This window comes from Somniosus microcephalus, chromosome 3 (genome assembly GCF_052327205.1).
Source record: "Somniosus microcephalus isolate GS21.2 chromosome 3, FLI_Smic_1.0, whole genome shotgun sequence".
Taxonomy (NCBI): Eukaryota; Metazoa; Chordata; class Chondrichthyes; order Squaliformes; family Somniosidae; genus Somniosus; species Somniosus microcephalus.
Genome location: NC_140989.1, coordinates 325397444 through 325417947, shown reverse-complemented (window position 1 = coordinate 325417947; position 20504 = coordinate 325397444). Strand labels below are relative to the sequence as shown.

At 44.3% G+C, this 20504-nt stretch overlaps 1 protein-coding gene across 1 annotated transcript in view; it reads left to right on the top strand.

The window, feature by feature from the left end:
- ccdc24 (coiled-coil domain containing 24) overlaps positions 1 to 10347 on the top strand; it is a 144570-nt gene extending 134223 nt beyond the window's left edge. Inside the window, exon 9 of the mRNA XM_085983105.1 lies at positions 9406 to 10347. Coding sequence (XP_085839231.1) covers positions 9406 to 10132 — 727 coding nt within the window. The 3' untranslated portion in view covers positions 10133 to 10347. The remainder of the gene's footprint in view (positions 1 to 9405) is intronic.
- The last annotated feature ends 10157 nt before the right edge of the window (positions 10348 to 20504 follow it).

Genomic DNA, 20504 nt, shown 5'->3' with positions numbered 1-20504 from the left:
CCTTGATGTTGAGGGCAGCTCTTCAAACCTTTCCTCTGGCATCTAGCTCTGTGATAAGATGTGGAGTCAATATTCCCGGTGAAACACCAACAGAGCATCAGTGAGCTGCTTATTGGTGAGTAGGTGTCACTTGATGGTACTATTAGTTATTTCTTCCATCACATTACTGGTGCTTTGGAGGAGGTTGATAGGGTAGTAATTAGCTGGGTTAGATTTGTCCTGTTTGACATACCTATCCACAACACATCTCATCTGAAAGTCAGCACCTCTGACAGTGTAGCATTCCCTCAGTACTGCACTGAAGTATCAGCCTAGATTATGTTTCTTGAATGGGGCTTGAGCCCACAACGTTCTGAATCAGAGGTGAAAGTGCTATCACTGAGCCAAGTCTGACATCTTTTTATATTAAAATCATAATGTGAGCATGTGCATGAGAAATGACTTCCCAACTTACTTGAGAGTATGAAATCTTTTTGTTTTACCTTTCTATTAGTCCTGTATTGCTCTCACTAGATTACTCGCATCAGGAGGGCGCGGGGACACAAGTGGACTGATCTTGGGTGTTCATCAAAGTTGATGATCAGCCAGGCAGTAGTGAGCATGTAGAAGCACCCCAGAAACGGGCATCATTCCAAGCTTCTCTTGCTCAGCACTTCACAGTAACAAAGCTAAGATCTATACTTTGCACCTTTGCTGTGCTTGTGCAGTTTATGATGTTCTGTGGTGGTGCTTTGTAACACATCCCAATCCATATGCAGCGCATCGAAGAAGCTATAGATGCATGCCAATACTTAAGCATCATACACTGATAAATTGAGCTCTGGACTTCTTGAATTTTCAGTCTTGAGCTCACTGGCATGGCCGGCATTTATTGCGCATCCTTAGTTGCCCTGACAAGGTGCTGGTGTGCCTTTTTCTTGAACCGCTGCTGTCTATGTGGTGAAGATGTTCCCACAATGCTTTTGAGCGGGGAAATCCAGAATTTTAACCCAACGATGATAAAAAAAAAAAAGGCAATAGATGTCCAAGTCAGGCTGCTGAGTGACTTGGAGGTGATGGTGTTCCTATGTACCTGCTGCCCATGTCCGTCTAGGTGGTGGAGGCAACGGGTTTGAGAGGTGCAGCCAAAGAAGCCTTGGTGACTTTCTGCAGTGCATCCAGTAGATTGTGCACAATGAGCCACAATTCGCTGGTGGTGGAGGGAGTGGATATTTAAGCTAGTGGATGAGGTGCTGATCAAATGAACTTCTTTGTCCTGGATGGTACCGAGCTTCTGGAGTGTTGTTGTAGCTGCACCCATCCAGACAAATAGAGAGTACTCCATCACACTTGTGACTTGCGTCTTGAAGGTGATGAAGAGAATTTGAGGAGTCAGGAGGTGAGACACTCTCCAGCCGTTGATCTTCTCTAGGAGCCACAGCATTTATCTAGTTGAATTTTTTGAGCAGGTTACTAGCATGGTGGGTAGGGGAATGTCTATGGATGTTGTCTGTATGGACTTCCAGAAGGCATTTGATAAGGTTCGCACAAGAGATAATTAGCAAACGTTAAGAGTGCACAGAATTGGAAGTAACCTTGTGTCGGTAATTGGTTGGGAGGCAGGAGACAGAGAGTAGGGATTAAAGGGTTTGTTCTCTGATTAGCATAATGTGACAAGTGGTGATCTCCAGGGATCTGTTATGGGGCATCAGATTTTTAACATATATATTAATGACTTGGATGTAGGAATAAAGAGTTGTATATCTAAGTTTGCAGATAACACTAAGTTAGGAGGCACAGTAAGTCCTGTAGATGAGAGGAAGAAGTTACAAAGGGGCATAGACAGACTAAGTGAGTGGGCAAAACTATGGCAGGTGGTATTCAGTGTGGGAGGTGTGAGGTCATCCACTTTGGATCTGAGAAAGTCAATTTGGAATATTTTCTTGCTGGTGAGAGACTAGGAGCTGTGGAGGAGCAAAGGGATTGGGGTGTTCATGTGCATACATTACTAAAAGCTAGTACACAAGTACAAAAAGTAATCAAAAAGGCTAATAGAATGTTGACCTGTATCTCAAGAGTTGGAATTCAAAAATAACAAAGTTATGATTCAGTTGTATAGAGCTTCGGTTAGACCCCATCTGCAGCACTGCTTTCAGTTTTGGGTACCAAACCTCAGAATAGATATATTGGCTTTGGAGGGGGTACAGTGCAGATTTACCGGAATGATACCAGTGCTTAAATGGTTAAATTATGAGGACAGGTTGCATAAACGTGGTTTGCATTCCCCTGACGTGATCGAATCAAGGTGTTTAAAATGATAAAGGTTTGATAGGGTAGATATAGAGAAACTCTTTCCTCTGGTGTGCGAATGTAGAAAAAGAGGACATGATCTTAAAATTAGAGTTAGGCTATTTAGGAGTGAAATCAGGAAGCATTTTTTCACACAACGGGTAGTGGAAATCTGGAAAACTCTTCCCTGATAGGCTGTGGATGCTGGATCATTGGAAATTTTCAAGGCTGTGATCAGTAGATTTTTGTTAGGTAAGGGTATGAAGGGATATGGAGCAAAGGCAGGAAAATGGAGTTATAGAGTCATAATGGCACAGAAGGAGGCTATTCGGCCCCTCGAGTCCGTGCTGGCTCTCTGTAGAGTCCCATTCCCCCTCTCTATCCCCGTAGCCCTGCAAGTTTATTTCCCTCAAGCACCTATCCAGTCTCCCCTTGAAAACATTGAGGGCTGGATTTTACTTGCCGAGACGAATTGGGGCGGGGCTGCTGCCTTCCGGGTTCTTGTCCCGCCCCCAGTGACGTCCGATGCACAGACGCTATTTTCCCCTGATTGGCCTTGTTAAGCCCGCCTTGCCGGTTTTCTCAAAGGGACATGAACCATCTATTTTTGACAGTGTTTGACAGCATTGAGGTGCTGTCAAACACTGACAATCACTGTACAAAGGTGAGCCCTTTCACCCAGGCTCTCCAGTGGTTCTCTCCTTAGGATAAAACAGATGGCAACTACAGGTGAGGGTACAGAAGCGATCTGTCACTTCTCCCAATGAAGTGAGGCCACACAAACACTTCAAAGCTTGTCACCTACAGAAAAATCTAAACATATTAAAAATTACTTTCCCAACATTTCCTTACTTCTGATACTCACCAGTGTCCCATTGGATCCTTCACACCACTTCTGCAGCTGTCATCTATACACAAACATTACAACAGACCCACAGCATGCCTCACTTATCCAGGCGGAGTTCCCCGACGTCAGGAAGCCCGCAGCAGAAGTCGCAAAATGGGAAAAAGCCTCTTAACTACCTGTTAACAGGCAGTTAAGTGGCAATAACCCTCTTCCCACCACTAGGAGTCATGTCCCTGCGCAAATCAGGGACCCGACTCCCGGGAAGATTGGTAAAATCCAGCCCTGAGTGTCTCCACTTCCACCACTTCCGTCAGCAGCGAGTTCAGGTCCTCGCCACTTGCTGCGTAAAAAGGTTTTTCCTCACATCCCCCTGTATCTCTTGCCCAAAACCTTAAATCTGTGTCCCCTAGTCCTTGTACCATGAACTAGTGGGAACAGCCTTTCCCCGTCTAGTCTATCCAAACCCGTCATAATCTTGTACACCTCTATCAAATCACCCCTCAACCTCCTTTGCTCTAATGAAAACAAATCCAGCTTCTCCAACTTGTCCTTGTAGCTAAGATCCCCCATCCCCGGAACCATTCTGGTATATCTCCTCTGCACCCTCTCATGTGCCTTCACATCCTTCCTAAAGTGTGGGGACCAGAACTGGATGCAATACTCCAGTTGTGGCCTAACCAGCGCTTTATAAAAGTTCAGCATAACTTCTCTACTTTTGTACTCAACACCTCTATTTATGAAACCCAAGATCCCATATGCTTTGCTAACCGCTCTCTCAATATGTCCCGCCACCTTCAGGGACCTATGCACATTAACTCCCAAGTCCCCCTGTCCCTGCACACTCTTTAAAACTGTGCCATTAAGTATATATTGCCTCTCCCTGTTCCTTCTGCCAAAATGCATCACCTCACACTTCTCTGCATTAAATTCCATCTGCCACTTGTCTGCCCATTCTACTAGCCTTTCTATGTCCTGTTGCAGTCGATTGGTATCATCCTCACTGTTTGCCACACCCCCAAGTTTGGTGTCATCGGCAAATTTAGAAATTCTATTCTGTATTCCAATATCCAGGTCATTTATTTATATCAAAAAAGCAGTGGCCCCAGCACTGATCCCTGGGGAACACCACTGTCTACCATCCTCCAGTCTGAAAAACAGCCATTTACCACATCGCGCTGCTTTCTGTCCTTAAGTCAATTCCTTATCCAATTTGCCACTCACCCACCTATTCCTTGAGCCTTAATTTTGTTAACCAGCCTTCCATGTGGTACTTTGGCCGAAAATCCATGTAGACAACATCCATTGCATTTCCTTCACCAATCCTCCCTGTTACTTCATCAAAAAATTCAATTAGATTAGTCAAACACGATCTGTCTTTTACAAATCTCTGTTGGCTCTCCTTAATTAGCTTAAACCTCCAAATGCCCGTTCATTTTTTCCTTGATTATTGTTTCTAAAACTTTACCCACCACTGATGTTAAACTGACCGGCCTGTAGTTACTAGGATTGTTCTTACAGCCTTTCTTGAACAATGGTGACACATTTGCCACTTTCCAATCCTCAGGCACCTCCCTCGCATCCAGGGAAGATTGGAAAATTATGGCAAGCCCTTCCGCTATCTCCTCCCCCAATTCCCTTAGCAACCTGGGATGCAAGCCGTCTGGACCAGGCGACTTATCCACTCTAAGCATACCCAGCCTTTCTAGTACATCCTGTCCATCAATTTTCACCCCTTCCATTGCTTCTACCTTTTCCACTTCTACCGATATTTTGTCACCATCTACCTCCTTAGTAAACACCAATACAAAGTACTCATTGAGTATTCTAGCCTTGCTCTGCGCCTCTAAGCATATATGAGCTTCTTTGTCCCTAATAGGCCCCACCCTGCCTCTTACTACCCACTTACTGTTTAAATGCCGGTAGAAGATTTTTGGGTTCCCTTTTATGTTAACCGCCATTCTACTCTCATATTCCCTCTTTGCCAATCTTATTTTCATCTTCACATCCCCTCTCAACTTATTGTATTTGGTCTGGTTCTTCCTTGAAGAATTCACCTGACATGCATCATACACCCTCTTTTTTTGTTTCATCATCTTCTCTATCTCCCTCGTCATCCAAGGAGCCCTTGCTTTGGTTCCCTTACCCTTCCCTCTTGTTGGAATGTACCTAGCCTGAACTTGGAACATCTCCTCCTTAAAGATCGCCCATTGTTTCGTTACAGTTTTTTCTATCAGTCTGTGGTTCCATTTTACTCTGGCTAGATCCTTTCGCATCCCATTGGAATTAGCCCTATTCCAGTTTAGAAGTTCCACTCTAGATTGTTCCTTGCTCCTCTCCATTGCTAATCTAAATCTTATGATACGATGATCACTCGTACCCAAGTGTTCCCCCACAGACACTTGGTCGACATGGCCCACCTCATTCCCCAGCACCAGATTCAGCAATGCCTCCTTCCTAGTTGGGCGAAGAACATACTGGTGAAAGATTTTCTCCTGAACACATTTCAGAAATTCCTCCCACTCCTTTCCCTTTACCCTAGCATTATCCCAATCGATATTTGGCAATTAAAGTCCCCCCATATCACCACTCTATAGTTCTTGCATATCTCTGCAATTTCCCTGCAGATTTGCTTCTCTACCTCCCTCTCACTATTTGGAGGCCTGTAAAATACCCCCAATTGTGTGATCATACCCTTTTTGCTCCTCAACTCTAACCAAATGGATTCTGTCCTTGGCCCCTCAAGAACATCCTCCCTTTCCAACACTACAATGCCTTCCTTAATCAGCACTGCCACCCCACCTCCCTTTTTTCCTTCCCTATCTTTTCTGAACACCTTGTACCCTTGAATATTAAGTGCCCAGTCTTCACCGTTTTTAAGCCATGTTTCCATTATGGCCACACGGCTAATTGTGCTTGTAGCTCACCAACCTTATTCACCACACTTTGTGCGTTTACGTACATGCATTCTAAACCCATTTTTGAATTTTTCGTAGTCTTTCTTAGTATGCTCCTACCTAATATGGTACTACTTCCGCCTCTAGTACTGCTTTCTTCTCTAGTACTATTCAACACACTCACTCATTTATGCACCTTATTCCTCTTTTCTACTCCTATATGCTGGTGCCCATCCCTAGTTGAGGTGCAGATCCACCATAACCAAATTGAATGGTGGAACAGGAGCTGAATGTCCTGCTCCTATTGCTACCTTTCTATTACATGAATACCTTTTCCTCTCTCTCTCTGCCTTTACTCCATTTTTTTTGTGGAAAAAATCCAGTGATTACAGAATTTTTTGTCCGAGCTTAAGAGTCAGTGGTACCAAGTGATGGAAGACCAAGTTTCAGATATCTTACAAAAGAAGTGCATAAAACAAATACCTTATTGTGGCGTACCGATCACAGAACGGACACAATCCGCTTTCCGGTCCGTAGACTATAAATCAGGCGTCATGCCTTTAAGAAGGATCACACCTTTAAGAAACTCGATCTGCAACATAGTTAAGCCCAGAGCGGGGGAGGAGCAGTCGAAGCTGTGCACTGATGAAAGGCAGTCGTACTTTGTGTAGTCTCTGACTCCATTTTGTGTTCAGCATGCAGCCTCAACAATTAAACCTTTTCTGTTGAACCTCTCCGAGTTCAGTATTTTTTGCTAGGAGTACGTAGACTCCTACATTATATATATCCATCCGTCTGTCTGTATGTCTTTCTGTTTGTCTGTATGTCTTTCTGTATGTCTGTCTGTCTGTATGTCTGTCTGTCCGCTATACACTCAAAAGTTATAGAGCGTACCTACACATATGTTATATCAAAAGAAAGCTTATGATTAGGGGAGTCTCATAGGCGTATTTACTTTTTGGTCAGACAAAAATTGTTCGGACAATATACAAAAACCGTTCAAAAATCCGCTCATTAGCGGTTGACCGATTCTACCGCTCATTAGCGTTGAGTGGCGTGATGGTTGACCAATCCTACGGGGTGGGCGGGGCCTAATCCTTCAAACTGCCGTTAGTGCGGGAGCGGGAGCTGAGCGGCGGCCATTAAACACCTGCCGGGCCTCAAGCTAAAAAAATGGTAATGGAGGTGAGGAAATTGTTGATTCATTAGTATTGACACATTAACCACTGGAGGCAATGCCAGAAACGACGCAAATGGAGATTAAATGATATGAAATATAGATTTCCAGCAAAAAAAAAAGTTGGTTTTAAAAGAAAAAAAAATCCATTTGCAAAGGAGTGCATGATACACTAAGTTCGCGTTTAACGTTTTATGAGGCATTTTAAGATAACGGATCCCCAGCTGAACCCTGTAGGTAAGCTCTTTTTCCATTTGCGGCCGGGGACTCAGGCTTTCCCCCCTCTCGGCCCGGTCCCGGGGCTCGGCTCTGTTTGTGGCCGGGGACTCGGGCTTTCCCCCCCTCGGTGGTGGATGAGCTGCCTGCAGGCCTCAGGCCTCGAAGCCTCGGCCTCTCCTCGCCAGCCATGCCCGAGCTAGGCACCGCCCGTCCCGCTGGGCCCGATTCCAAACCAGCGGCCCGCGATCGTCGCCATCTTGGTAAAGGCTGGCGGGCAGGGCGGAGCCATCGCCGCCATCTTGGTAAAGGCTGGCGGGATGGAGCCGAGCGGGGCCGTCGCCGCCATCTTGGTAAAGGCTGGCGGGGCGGGACAGAGCCAAGCGGAAGCTGGCGTCACCCGGGGCGACGGCATCGGCCGGAAGGGACGTCACGAACACACGGGACAGGCACAGGGTGCGCGCGCAGCAGGCGACACACCCCATCACCAAGAATGAGACCAGCCCAAGGCAGTGCCGCACAAGAGGGCGCCTGACCAAGCACACCAAGTTTGTCAGAGATCTGATCCGTGAGGTATGTGGTTTTGCCCCCTATGAAAGGCGTGCAATGGAATTGCTGAAGGTCTCTAAAGACAAGTGTGCACTCAAATTCATCAAAAAGCGAGTTGGTACCCACATCTGTGCCAAGAGGAAGAGAGAAGAACTGAGCAATGTGCTGGCAGCAATGAGAAAGGCAGCTGTAAAGAAAGATTAATCTGTACAAATTTGCTACCATTAAAGTTATTTCAAAGTTTAAAAAAAAAAAAAAAAAAAATTAGACATGGGAGAGTGACAGCTAATAATCCAGTGTGCAAATAGAGGGGAATGCAATTGATCAAACAAATGGACTGATCCTTTTATTTATATATAAAAATTATTTCTACTTTTCATAACATGCCCTCAAAAAACCCTCGGCACTGCCGGGCACTCCAGCTAGTATTGCAATGTAATCGAAACCAAACATTAGCACAGATAATGAAGTGTAATAGATCACTTTTGCTACCCAATTTGTGTTTCAAGGCTGAGGAAGATAGATTATTTTATCTACTTTTAGAGCTATGCCTGACTTTCCCAGATCAAATGGCCAGTGGAATTGCACTGTTTTGCAGATCAAATGGCCAATGGAAGTGTGGTGTGCCACAAAAAAAAACCAGGCCCCGAAATTCTTGCAGGGCTGCTCTGCTTGTGGAAGAGTAGCGAAAGGTCCTCCCGAAAAGTCAGGCCCAGCCCTGTTCTAAATCCTCGGACATCCGTCTAACATCACTCCAGAATATTGAATGGTACCATCCCGGTAGCTCCCCCACACTTGCTTCCTTAACGTGGGAGGGTGTAGGCAGAAGAACATCCCATGCCCCGATCCATTGAAATTTAAAGGGGCACTATAAATGCGATTGAATTCTGGCAGAACTGGGATAGCAATCTTCTTTTCTGTCCTTCTCAAACCCTGGAATTTCAAGGCCGATGTGTTTTTTTTTCCCTTTATCTTCTTGCTGGTGTTTCTCTAGCCCTGATGAGAACTATGCCCAGAAAGAACAGATTGGAGATCTGCTATTATTCTTCCAACTACGTGATGCAACTGACTGCTAGGAGGTGCATGAGGCTAGCTTTCTGGAATGACAACCCTTTGATTTTGTTTCCCACTCTGTGAGGAAAGGTGGGTGACCCCTGATTGCTGCCTCTCCATGATGGCAATACTTGAGATCAACAACTCACTAAATGAGCAGTTGCAGATGTGAAACTGTGAACTACTAGTCTGCGGAACTATGTGCTAGAGCTCCAGTGCACCATACCATTATGTTGCCTCTTAACATGGCTTCCACTAAATTGGTAAATTCACATACAAATATATCTTGCATCACTTGCTTAGAAGAAGGACCACTTCGTCAGGCCAGAAAGTGTTGATTATAGAAAGATTTTACTCTACTATCACATTCCACATAAAATGTTCTTCTTTGTTTGATATAGGAAGACAGTGAGATGTGGCAACGCAACAGCAGACCCATCAGAAAGAATTCACTCCTCAACATTAACATCTGGCCTGTCAGAAGCAGATCTAGAACAGAGAATGAAAAAACACAGTATATCATCTGTGGGTGGATCCAGTGCCAATGGAACTAGGAACTGTTCTATAAAATTGAGACATTCTGGAATACACGCTGCATCACCACACAGAACCTCTTCAAGGGCTGTGGACTTTTCAGCACCCACTTACCATGGCAAGGGAGCATCAGCAAGGTGTCTTGCACCAGAAAGTGCATGTACTCCTGTTCCTCACTCTAAGGTAAAAAGTCAGAGTAAAGTTCAACCAGATCTAAGGGATGATGTGTCAAGAACTTTCAGTATAAGCGAAATCGAGCCTACACATGATAGAACTTGCATAGAAGAAACGGCATCTTTACAAGAGGAAGTTCAGGAGTCACTGATATATTCAGAGTCCACCAATAGCTTATCAATTGGGCAACAGTCAATCTCTTCCTCCATTCAGACAGAAGCTCATTGCACCACAGAAAGCAAGAGGACTTTGTCATCAAGTTTGAGAAGCCCAGTTGAGGTGTTATCTTCAACACCTAAACAGGATGGTCATATTCTTATCCCAGCACCACCTTCCACTGAAAAGCCCTTTGGTGCTCAGCCCAGGTCCACACACAGAGTGAGAAGAGCCCGAGTAAACAGCCTTGCTGGCAGTGCATAAAGAGTGAGGCCAGCCTCAGTTTAGAAGTTTGGTTTGATTTGAAATAACCTAAGTCTATTGATTACCATTAAAAATATACACACAGGTTCTACCCAAAGTTCCCAATACCCTGGTGCTTTGATTAATTTACTTCCATCTTGCTACCTCATGTTTTACTTTAAGATGTGTGCTAAGTAAAGTACAATAAAACTAAAAGAAAACTAGATACCAAAGAAGTTTATTTTCTTATGATTTGAAAGAAAGCATGGAAAATTAAATACATTTTAAATGTTTTTAAATAAAACATTATTTCTGAGAACTTAACTTTTTAAGTGCTGACAGGAACTGTGCATCTGCTGTTATCTAAAATGCCCTAAAGCCTTTTTATTAAGAGTGGCACAACATATTGAAGTCATTGTAAATGAAAATCGAGAGAGATGTAAAATGAGTTACCGATTCGTCAGCGCCCATTTTACACTATATCGCTCAAAGTCAAAATGAACCCTTTGAGTTGGAGTTGTAGGCTTTGGCCACTAGGTGTTACTGTAGAGCAGCCGAAGGTTCTGCGCCTCCAGCACAGTCAAGCATTTTGGAAAAGGTAAGGTAAAAGATGAGGAGGAAATGCTAACTGAAGATGTCATTCCACGTTTATAAAATTTAGCTGGCATGCAAGTCACTTGGAGCTTCCCAGTGCTTTTCGAGTCTCATCATCTCTTGCTCTGAAGTACCAACCTCTGGAAAGTTCCAAATGGTTAGCATGCATTTTCCCTTTCCTGAACAGAGCTGGGACCAATATCCTTACGAACAGGTTAACTATTGTTGTGGGGGAAGTTTAAACTAATTCAGCAGGGGTTTGAGCACCAAGATGTAGTATTAAAAAGTAGAAACAAGGTGCACAAAGGACTGGGATAGAGAGTTAGAAATAATACAGAATTAGGTGGCATCATAGAAAATACAAAGAGTTAGGTATGGAGTGCATGTGTGTAAATGCTAAAAGTGTGGTCAATGAGGTTGGCGAGCTATAGGCGCAAATAGCCATGTGGGAATATGATGTAGTGGGGATAATTGAGACCTGGCTCAGAAAAGGGGAGGATTGGATGCTTAATATTCCTGGGTACAAGGTATTCTCCTTAGATACAGGGGTGGTGCCAAAGGACTGGCGGATTGCAAATGTTACACCCTTATTTAAAAAAGGGTCCTGAATTTAAATAAAGGAAACTACGATGGTATGAGGCGTGAGTTGGCTAGGATGGATTGGGGAACGTTAGTTAAAGGGTTGATGGTGGATAGGCAATGGCAAACATTTAAAGAACGTATGGATGAACTACAGAATTTGTTCATCCGTGTCTGGCATAAAAATAAAACAAAAAAGATGGCTCAACTGTGGCTAAGAAGGGAAATTAGGGATAGCATAAGACCCAAGGAGAGGACATATAAATTGGCCAGAAAAAGCAGCAAACCTGAGGATTAGGAGCAGTTTAGGATTCAGCAAAGGAGGACAAAGGGATTAATTAAGAGGGGAAAATAGAGTATGGGAGTAAGCTTGCAGGGAACATAAAAACTGACTGTAAAAGCTTCTATAGATATGTGAAGAGAAAAAGATTGGTAAAGTCAAGCATAGGTCCCTTGCAGTCAGAATCAGGTGAATTTATAATGGGGAAAGAAGAAATGGCAGACCAATTAAATACATACTTTGGTTCTGTCTTCACAAAGGAGGACACAAATAATCTCCCAGAGATGTCGGGGAACATAGGGTCTAATGAGAGGGAGGAACTGAATGAAATCAGTATTTGTAGGGAAATGGTGTTTGGGAAATTGACGGGATTGAAGGCCGATAAATCGCCAGGGCCTGATCATCTACATCCTAGGGTACTTAAGGAAGTGGCCCTAGAAATAGTAGATGCATTGCTGGTCATCTTCCAAAATTCTATAGATTCTGGAACAGTTCCCATGGATTGGAAGGTAGCTAATGTAACCCCACTATTTAAAAAAGGTGGTAGAGAGAAAACGGGGAATTATAGACCGGTAAGCCTGACATCGGTAGTGGGGAAAATGCTAGAGTCCATTATAAAAGATGTAATAGCAGAGCACTTGGAAAACAGTAACAGTATCGGACAAAGCCAACGTGGATTTACAAAAGGTAAATCATGATTGACTAATCTACTGGAATTTTTTGAGGATATAATTGGTAGAATAGATAAGGGAGAACCAGTGGATGTGGTGTATTTGGACTTTCAGAAGGCTTTCGATAAGGTCCCGCATAAGCGATTGGCGTGCAAAGTTAAAGCACATGGGATTGGGGGTAAGGTACTGACTTGGATAGAGAACTGGTTGGCAGACAGGAAGCAAAGAGTTGGAATAAACGGGTCTTTTTCCGAGTGGCAGGCAGTGACTAGTGGGGTACCACAGGGATCGGTGCTTGGACCCCAGCTATTCACAATATATATTAATGATCTAAACGAGGGAACTAGATGCAATATCTCCAAGTTTGCAGATGACACAAAGCTGGGTGGGCATGTATGCTGTGAGGAGGATGCAGAGAAACTCCAGTATGATTTGGACAGGGTGGGTGATTGGGCAGATGCAGTTTAATGTGGATAAATGCGAGGTTATCCACTTTGGTGGCAAAAACAGGAAGGCAGATTATTATCTGAATGGCAATAGATTGGGAGAAGGGGAAGTGCAACGAGACCTGGGTGTCCTTGTGCACCAGTCGCTGAAGGTAAGCATGCAGGTGCAGCAGGCGGTTAAGAAGACAAATGGTATGTTGGCCTTCATAACGAGAGGATTCGAGTACAGGAGCAAGGATGTCTTGCTGCAGTTGTACAGGGCCTTGGTGAGACCACACCTTGAGTATTGTGTGCAGTTTTGGTCACCTTATCTGAGGAAGGGTGTTCTTGCTATGGAGGGAGTGCAGCGAAGATTCACCAGACTGATACCTGGGATGGCAGGAATGACGTATGAAGAGCGATTGGGTCGATTAGGCTTATATTCGCTAGAGTTTAGAAGAATGAGAGGGGATCTCATTGAAGCTTATAAAATTCTAACAGGACTAGACAGACTAGATGCAGGAAGGATGTTCCCAATGGTTGGGGAATCCAGAACCAGAGGTCTAAGGATAAGGGGTAAGCCATTTAGGACTGAGATGAGGAGGAATTTCTTCACCCAGAGTGGTGAACTTGTGGAATTCTCTACCACAGAAGGCAGTTGAGGCCAATTCATTAAATATATTCAAGAAGGAGTTAGATATATTTCTTAAGGCTAAAGGGATATGGGGAGAAAGCGGGGACAGGGTACTGAATTTGGATGATCAGCCATGATCTCATTAAATGGCGGAGCAGGCTCGAGGGGCCGAATGGCCTACTCCTGCTCCTATCTTCTATGTTTCTAAGATAAACCTGCCAATTGCAGGTCAGTCAGTTTAATGTTGGTGGTGGGGAAGCTTTTAGAGACAATAATCTGGGGAAAAAATTAACAGCCACTTGGACAAGCATGGACTAATAAAGGAGAACCAGCACAGATTTGTTAAGGGAAAATTGTGTTTGACTAACTTGATTTTTTTTTGATGAGGTAGCAGAGAGGGTGGATGAGGGCAGTGCATTTGATGTAGTGTATATGGAATTTCAAAAAGCATTTGATAAAGTACCACATATTAGGCATGTTAGCAAAATTGAAGCCCATGGGATAAAAGGGGCAGTAGCAGCATGGATACAAAATTGGCTAAGGGATAGAAAGCAGAGTTGTGGTGAATGGCTGTTTTTCGGACTGGAGGGAGAAATGCAGTGGCGTTCTCAAGGTTAAGTACTAGGACCACTGCTGTTTTTGATACACATTAATAACTTGGACTTGGGGGTACAGGGCACAATTTTGAAATTTGCAGATGACACAAAACTTGGAAATGTAATTATCAGTTATCAGTGAGGACGATAGTAATAGACTTCAAGAGGACATAGACAGGCTGGTGGAATGGCAGACACATGGCAGATAAAAATCAGTGCAGAAAATTGTGAGGTGATACATTTTGATAGGAAGAATGAAGAGAGACAATACATGCTAAATGGTACAATTTTAAAGGGGGTGCAAGAGTAGAAAGACCTGGGGCTGTTTGTGCACAAATCTTTGAAGGTGGCAGGACAGGTTAGCAAAGCAGTTAATAAAGCATATGGGAACCTGGGCTTTATAAACAGAGGCACAGAGTACAAAAGCCAGGAAGTTATGCTAAACCTATATAGTTTGGCCCCAGCTGGAGTATTGTGTCCAATTCTGGGCACCACACTTTAGGAAGGATGTGAAGGCTTTGGTGAGGATACAGAAGATACACCATGGCTATTGGTTGCTGTGCCGTCGGCTTTCAGGCCCCTGGGCTCTGGAATTCCATCCCTAAACCTCTCCGCCTCTCTACCTCTCTTTCCTCCTTTGGGACGCTCCTTGAGGCCTGCCTCTTTGGCTGGGCTTTTGGTCATCTGCTCTAGTGTCTCCTTTTGAGGCTCGGTGTCAAATTTTGTTTTGTCGTACTCCTGTGAGGCATCCAGGGACGTTTTGCTGCATTAAAGGCGCTATATGAAAAAAAGTTGCTGTCTAGACTTGACTATTCCAATGCACACCTGGCTGGCCTCCCACATTCTAACCTACGCAAACTTGAGGTCATCCAAAACTCAGCTGCCCATGTCCTAACTCACACCAAGTCCTGTTCACCCATCTTCTTCTTCTTAGGCAGTCTCTCCGGAACCGAGGATGACTTGCTTCCACATTAAAAATGAGTTCTCAGGTGACTGATGAGTCCAATGCGGGACCTACAGTCTCTGTCACAGGTGGGACAGATGGTGGTTGAAGGGGCGGGTGGGTGGGGTGCTTGGGTTGACTTGCGCTGCTTGCACTTGGCTTCTGCTTGCTCCCAGTGAAGAGACTTGAGGTGTTCGGCGCCTTCCTGGATGCTTCTCCTCCACTTCGTGCGGTCTTGTGCCAGGGATTCCCAGGTGTCGGTGGGGATGTTGCACTTTTTCAAGGAGGCTTTGAGGGTGTCCTTGAAGCATTTCCTCTGCCCACCTGGGGCTCTCTTGCCGTGTTGGAGCTCCGAGTAGAGCGCTTGTTTTGGGAGTCTTGTATCGGGCATGCGGACAATGTGACCCGTCCATCGGAGCTGATCGAGCATGGTCAAAGCTTCGATGCTGGGGATGTTGGCCTGAGTGAGTTGGTGCACCTATCCTGCCAATTGATTTGCAGGATCTTGCAGAGGCAGCGTTGGTGGTACCTCTCCAGTGCTTTGAGGTGCCTGCTGTACATGGTCCATGTCTCTGAGACATACAGCAGGGCGGGTATCACTGCTGCTCTGTAGACCATGAGCTTAGTGCCTGTGCTCGCTGACATACATTAGCTCCCGGTTAAGCAACGCCTCGATTTCAAAATTCTCATCCTTGTTTTCAAAACCCTACATGGCCTCACCCCTCCCTATCTCAGTAATCTCCTCCAGCCCCATAACCCCTCAAGATATCTGCGCTCCTCTAATTCTGCCCTCTTGAGCAACCCTGATTATAATCGCTCGACCATTGGTGGCCATGCCTTCTTTTGCCTAGGCCCTAAGCTCTGGAATTCCCTGCCTAAACCTCTCCACTTCTCTTTCCTCCTTTAAGACACACCTTAAAACCTACCTCTTTGCCCTAATTTTCTCCTTATGTGGCTCGGTGTCAAAGTGTTTGACTTATAATACTCCTGTGAAGTGCCATGGGACGTTTTACTATGTTAAAGGCGCTATATAAATACAAGTTGTTGTTGTTGTTTGACAACATACCACATAATAGACTTGCTAGCAAAAATGAAGCATATTAAAGGGACAATGGCAGTGTGGATACAAAATTGGCTAGGGGAAAGAAAGCAGAGTAGTGGAGAACGGTTGTTTTTCAGACTGGAGGGAAGTATACAGTAGTGTTCCCCAGGGATCGGGATTAAGACCACGTCCCCTGTAAATTGCACTGCCTTCTGCGCAGCTTGCCTCCCCCAATGCGCGGCCCTTTCAAATTTTTGCGCATGGAAAAGCCGGCGAGCGGCCTGTGTGGGATCTTGCAGATAACTGCGCAACCACGCAGCTTAGCAGGTATATTGATTCGGACCACCGCTCTTTTTGATATATTAATGACCTGGCCTTGGGTATACAGGGCATCATTTCAAAGTTTGCAGATGATGTGAAACTCGGAAGAATGAGGAGGTGCAGGAACAAAAAGACCTGGGGGTGTATGTACACAAAACTTTGAAGGTGACAGGACAAGTTTAGAAGGCTGCTAAAATAAGCAAATGGGATTCTTGGCTTTATTAATAGAAGCATGGGGGGGATTTTTACTTCCTGACGCGCTGGGAGCAGTGGGATCCAGACATCTGCGGGGGGGGGTCCAATCCCGGGGGGCTCTGATGGTGGGGGAGATGGTGGGCCGGGAAAAAGCGCTCGTGCTCCTGCTGGCCCACAAGGAGTGCTCCCCGAGGCTGTCCTCGCCTCGCTGTAGCTGTCAGATTTCCCAAGGCCCGGGAAAGCCGGCTGGCCACAGTTAAAGCTGCATAGCTGATTAAATCCGAAGCTTCCAGCCTCATTAACATATTGGGAGCGGATTGGCGTCCTGCCTCAGTAAAATCCGGAAGCCAGTGGATTGGAGCAGGCTTCCCGACACGCTTCAATTTTTTTTTGCCCATTTAACCCCCCCACACACGCACCCACTCCCACCCCATTTTAAAATTCCCCCATAGAGTACAAAAGCAAGGAAGTTATGTTAAACCTTTATAAAACACTGTTTGGGCCTCAGCTGGAGTATTGTGTTCAATTCTGGGAAATGCACTTTAGGAAGGCCTTATAGAGGGTGCAGAAGAGATTTACTGGAATGGTACCAGGGATGAGGGACTTCAGTTATGTGGAATGATTGGAGAAGCTGGGGTTGTTCTCCTTGGAGCAGAGAAGGTTAAGAGGAGATTTAATAGAAGTATTCAAAATCATGAAGGGTTTTGATGGAGTAAATAAGGAGAAACTGTTTCAAGTGGCAGAAGGGTCTGTAACTAGAGGACACAGATTTAAGGTGATTGGCAACATGAGGAAACATTTTTTTACACAGCAAGTTGTGATCTGGATTGCACTACCTGTAAGAGAGGTGGAAGCAGATTCAATAGTAACTTTCAAAAGGGAATTGGATAAATAGGATTACATAGGATATATGGCACAGAAACAGGCCAATCGGCCCAACCAGTCCACGTCGGTGTTTTTGCTCCACACGAGCCTCCTCCCGTCTATCCTCATCTAACTCTATCAGCGTAACCCTCGATTCCCTTTTCCCTCATATGCTTGTCTAGCCTGCCCTATGGTAGCGAGTTCCACATTCTCACCACTCTTTGGGTAAAGAAGTTTCTTCTGAATTCCCTATTGGATTTCTTGATGACTATCTTATATTGATGGCCTCTAATTATGCTCTTCCCCATAAGTGGAAACATTCTCTCTGTATCCACTCTACCAAAACCTTTCATAATTTTAAAGACCTCTATTAGGTCACCCCTCAGCCTTTTTTTCAAGAGAAAAGAGACCCAGCCTGTTCATCCTTTCCTGATATGTATACCCTCGCATTTCTGGTATCATCCTTGTAAATCTTCTCTGCACCCTCTCCAGTGCCTCTATATCCTTTTTATAATATGGCGACCAGAACTGTACGCAGTACTCCAAGTGTGGCCTAACCAAGGTTGGATACAGGTTTAGCATAACTTCCCTACTTTTCAATTCTATCCCTCTAGAAATAAACCCTAGTGCTTGGTTTGCTTTTTTATGGCCTTGCTAACCTGTGTTGCAACTTTTAGTGATTTGTGTATTTGTACTCCTAGATCCCTTTGTTCCTTTACCCCACCTAAACTCATACTCTCCAAGTGAGGTGACCTCCCTATTCTTCCTACCAAAATGTAATACCTCACATTTATCTGTGTTGAACTTCATTTGCCAATTATATGCCCATTCTGCAAGTTTATTAATGTCCTCCTGTAACTTGTTGCAGTCCTCCTCAGTATTGACTATCCCCCCCAATTTGGTGTCATCTGCAAATTTAGAAATTGTGTTTTTGATTCCAAAGTCTAAATCGTTAATGTAAATTGTGAACAGCAGTGGTCCCAGCACTGATCCTTGTGGAACACCACTACCCACCTTCTGCCACTGTGAATAGCTACCCTTTACTCCCACTCTCTTGAAGCCAGCCAGCAATCCATTCTGCTACTTGTCTCCTGACTCCGCATTCTCTGACCTTGTTCATCAGTCTGTTATGGGGCACCTTATCGAAGGCCTTTTGAAAATCCAGATAAATTACATCATCTGCATTACCCTTGTCTACTCTCTCTGTTACCTCTTCAAAAAATTCAATAAGGTTGGTCAAGCAAGACTTTCTCTTTTTGAAATCCATGCTGACTATTCATTATTATACTTTTGGTTTCTAGATGTTCTTCTATTTTCTCCTTTAGTAGGGACTCCATTATTTTTCCTACCACTGATGTTAAGCTGACTGATCTATAATTCCCTGGACATGTTCTATCCCCCTTCTTAAATATCGGTTTACATTAGTTATCTGCCAATCCTCTGGCACTATACCTTTTTCTAACGAATTATTGGCTATGTGTAGTAATGCCTCTGCTGCCTCTTCCCTAGATTCTTTTAAAATGCGTGGATGCAATCCATCCAGATCAGGGGTTTTATCCTCTTTGAGTTTGACTAATTTATATAATATACCCCCTTTTTAAATTTTAAATGCACTTATATCATTACTAATCTCATCATCCAATGTCATGTTCACCTGTTCTATCTCCCTGGTAAATACTGAAGCAAAATAATTATTTAATCTTTCTGCCATCTCTCCATCGTTACCTGTGGTATTATCCTGACTATCCTTTAATGGCCCTATTCCCATCCCAACCTTCCTTTTTTTTATTGATGTGCCTATAAAATCTGTTACTGTTTTGTTTTATGTTCCTTGATAATTTAATGTCATAGTTCCGCTTTGCCTCCCTAATTGTTATTTTGACTTCTCTCCTAATCTTTTCATATTCTCTCTTGTCATGCACTCCCCTGCTGTCTGTGTACTTAATGTATGCCTCTTTCCTTACCCTCAATTGTTCCCTTATGGCTTTCTTCATCCATGGAGTCTCATTATTGCTAAGTTTGTTCTTTCCTTTTAGCGGAATATATTTTTCCTGCACTCTGTTGAACACCGTTTTAAATGTTTCCCATTGCTGTTCTAAATACTTGAAGGAAAAAAAGTTGCAGGGCTATGGGAAAAGATCAGGGGAGTGGAACTGGTTGGACAGCTCTACCAAAGGCACGATGGGCCAAATGGCTTCCTTCTGTGCTGTATGATTCTATGAGATGTACTAGAATGGTTACAGGGATAAGGGATTACAGTTACTTGGATAGACTGGAGAAGCTGGGGTTGTTCTCCTTTGAAAGAAAGAAAGACTTGCATTTATATAGCACCTTTCGTGACCACTGGATGTCCCAAAGCACTTTGCAGCCAATGTAGTATTTTGGAAGTATAGTCACTGTTGTAATGTAGGAAACACGGTAGCCAATTTGCACACAGCAAGCTCCCACAAACAGCAATGTAATAATGACCACATAATCTGTTTTTGTTACGTTGATTGAGGGATAAATATTGGCCAGGAAACCAGGGATAACTTCCCTGCTCTTCTTCAGAATAGTGCCATGGGATCTTTTACATCCACTTGAGAGCAGACGTGGCCTCTGTTTAACGTCTAATCCGAAAGACAGTCCCTCCAACGGTGCAGCACTCCCTCAGCACTGCACTTAGTCTAGATTTTGTGCTCAAGCCTCTGGAGTGGGACTTGAACCCACAAATTTCTGACTTGGAGGCAAGAGTGCTACCCACTTTTTTTAAATATTATTTATTGAACATTAAAAACATTTACAACATCGTGATTATTCCATTGTATTGTAGAAATCCATTCCTCTGCACAGCCATTCCTCCATCACGTATTAACATCAAAACCTGAAATTTAATTTGTCTCCCATAACATATACTAATCTTTTGTACTTTAAAAATTGATCAGTAATCATGGCTCTGAATAAGGGAAGTGTGCCTGATAATCCCCCCATCATTTTGTCTCCGGCCTTTCCCTCCTCTCATGGTCCTTCCCAACTTTTTGGACAGCTGTTGCTTTCTCCTGCAGCCTCCGGCTCTTTTTTGTCTCCTGTCTGAACCTTCCCTGCAGTTTCAGCCTCTTCCTTACATTAGGTTTGGGCCGAGGAACTGCCCCTTTTCCCTCCTGCCCCTCACTAACCTTTCTCTTTCCACACGATGCCACCCCACCCTCACTTCCATGTCTCTGTCCCCGTCTGACCCCTCACTCTCGAGCTCTTCTGTAACCTCCCATC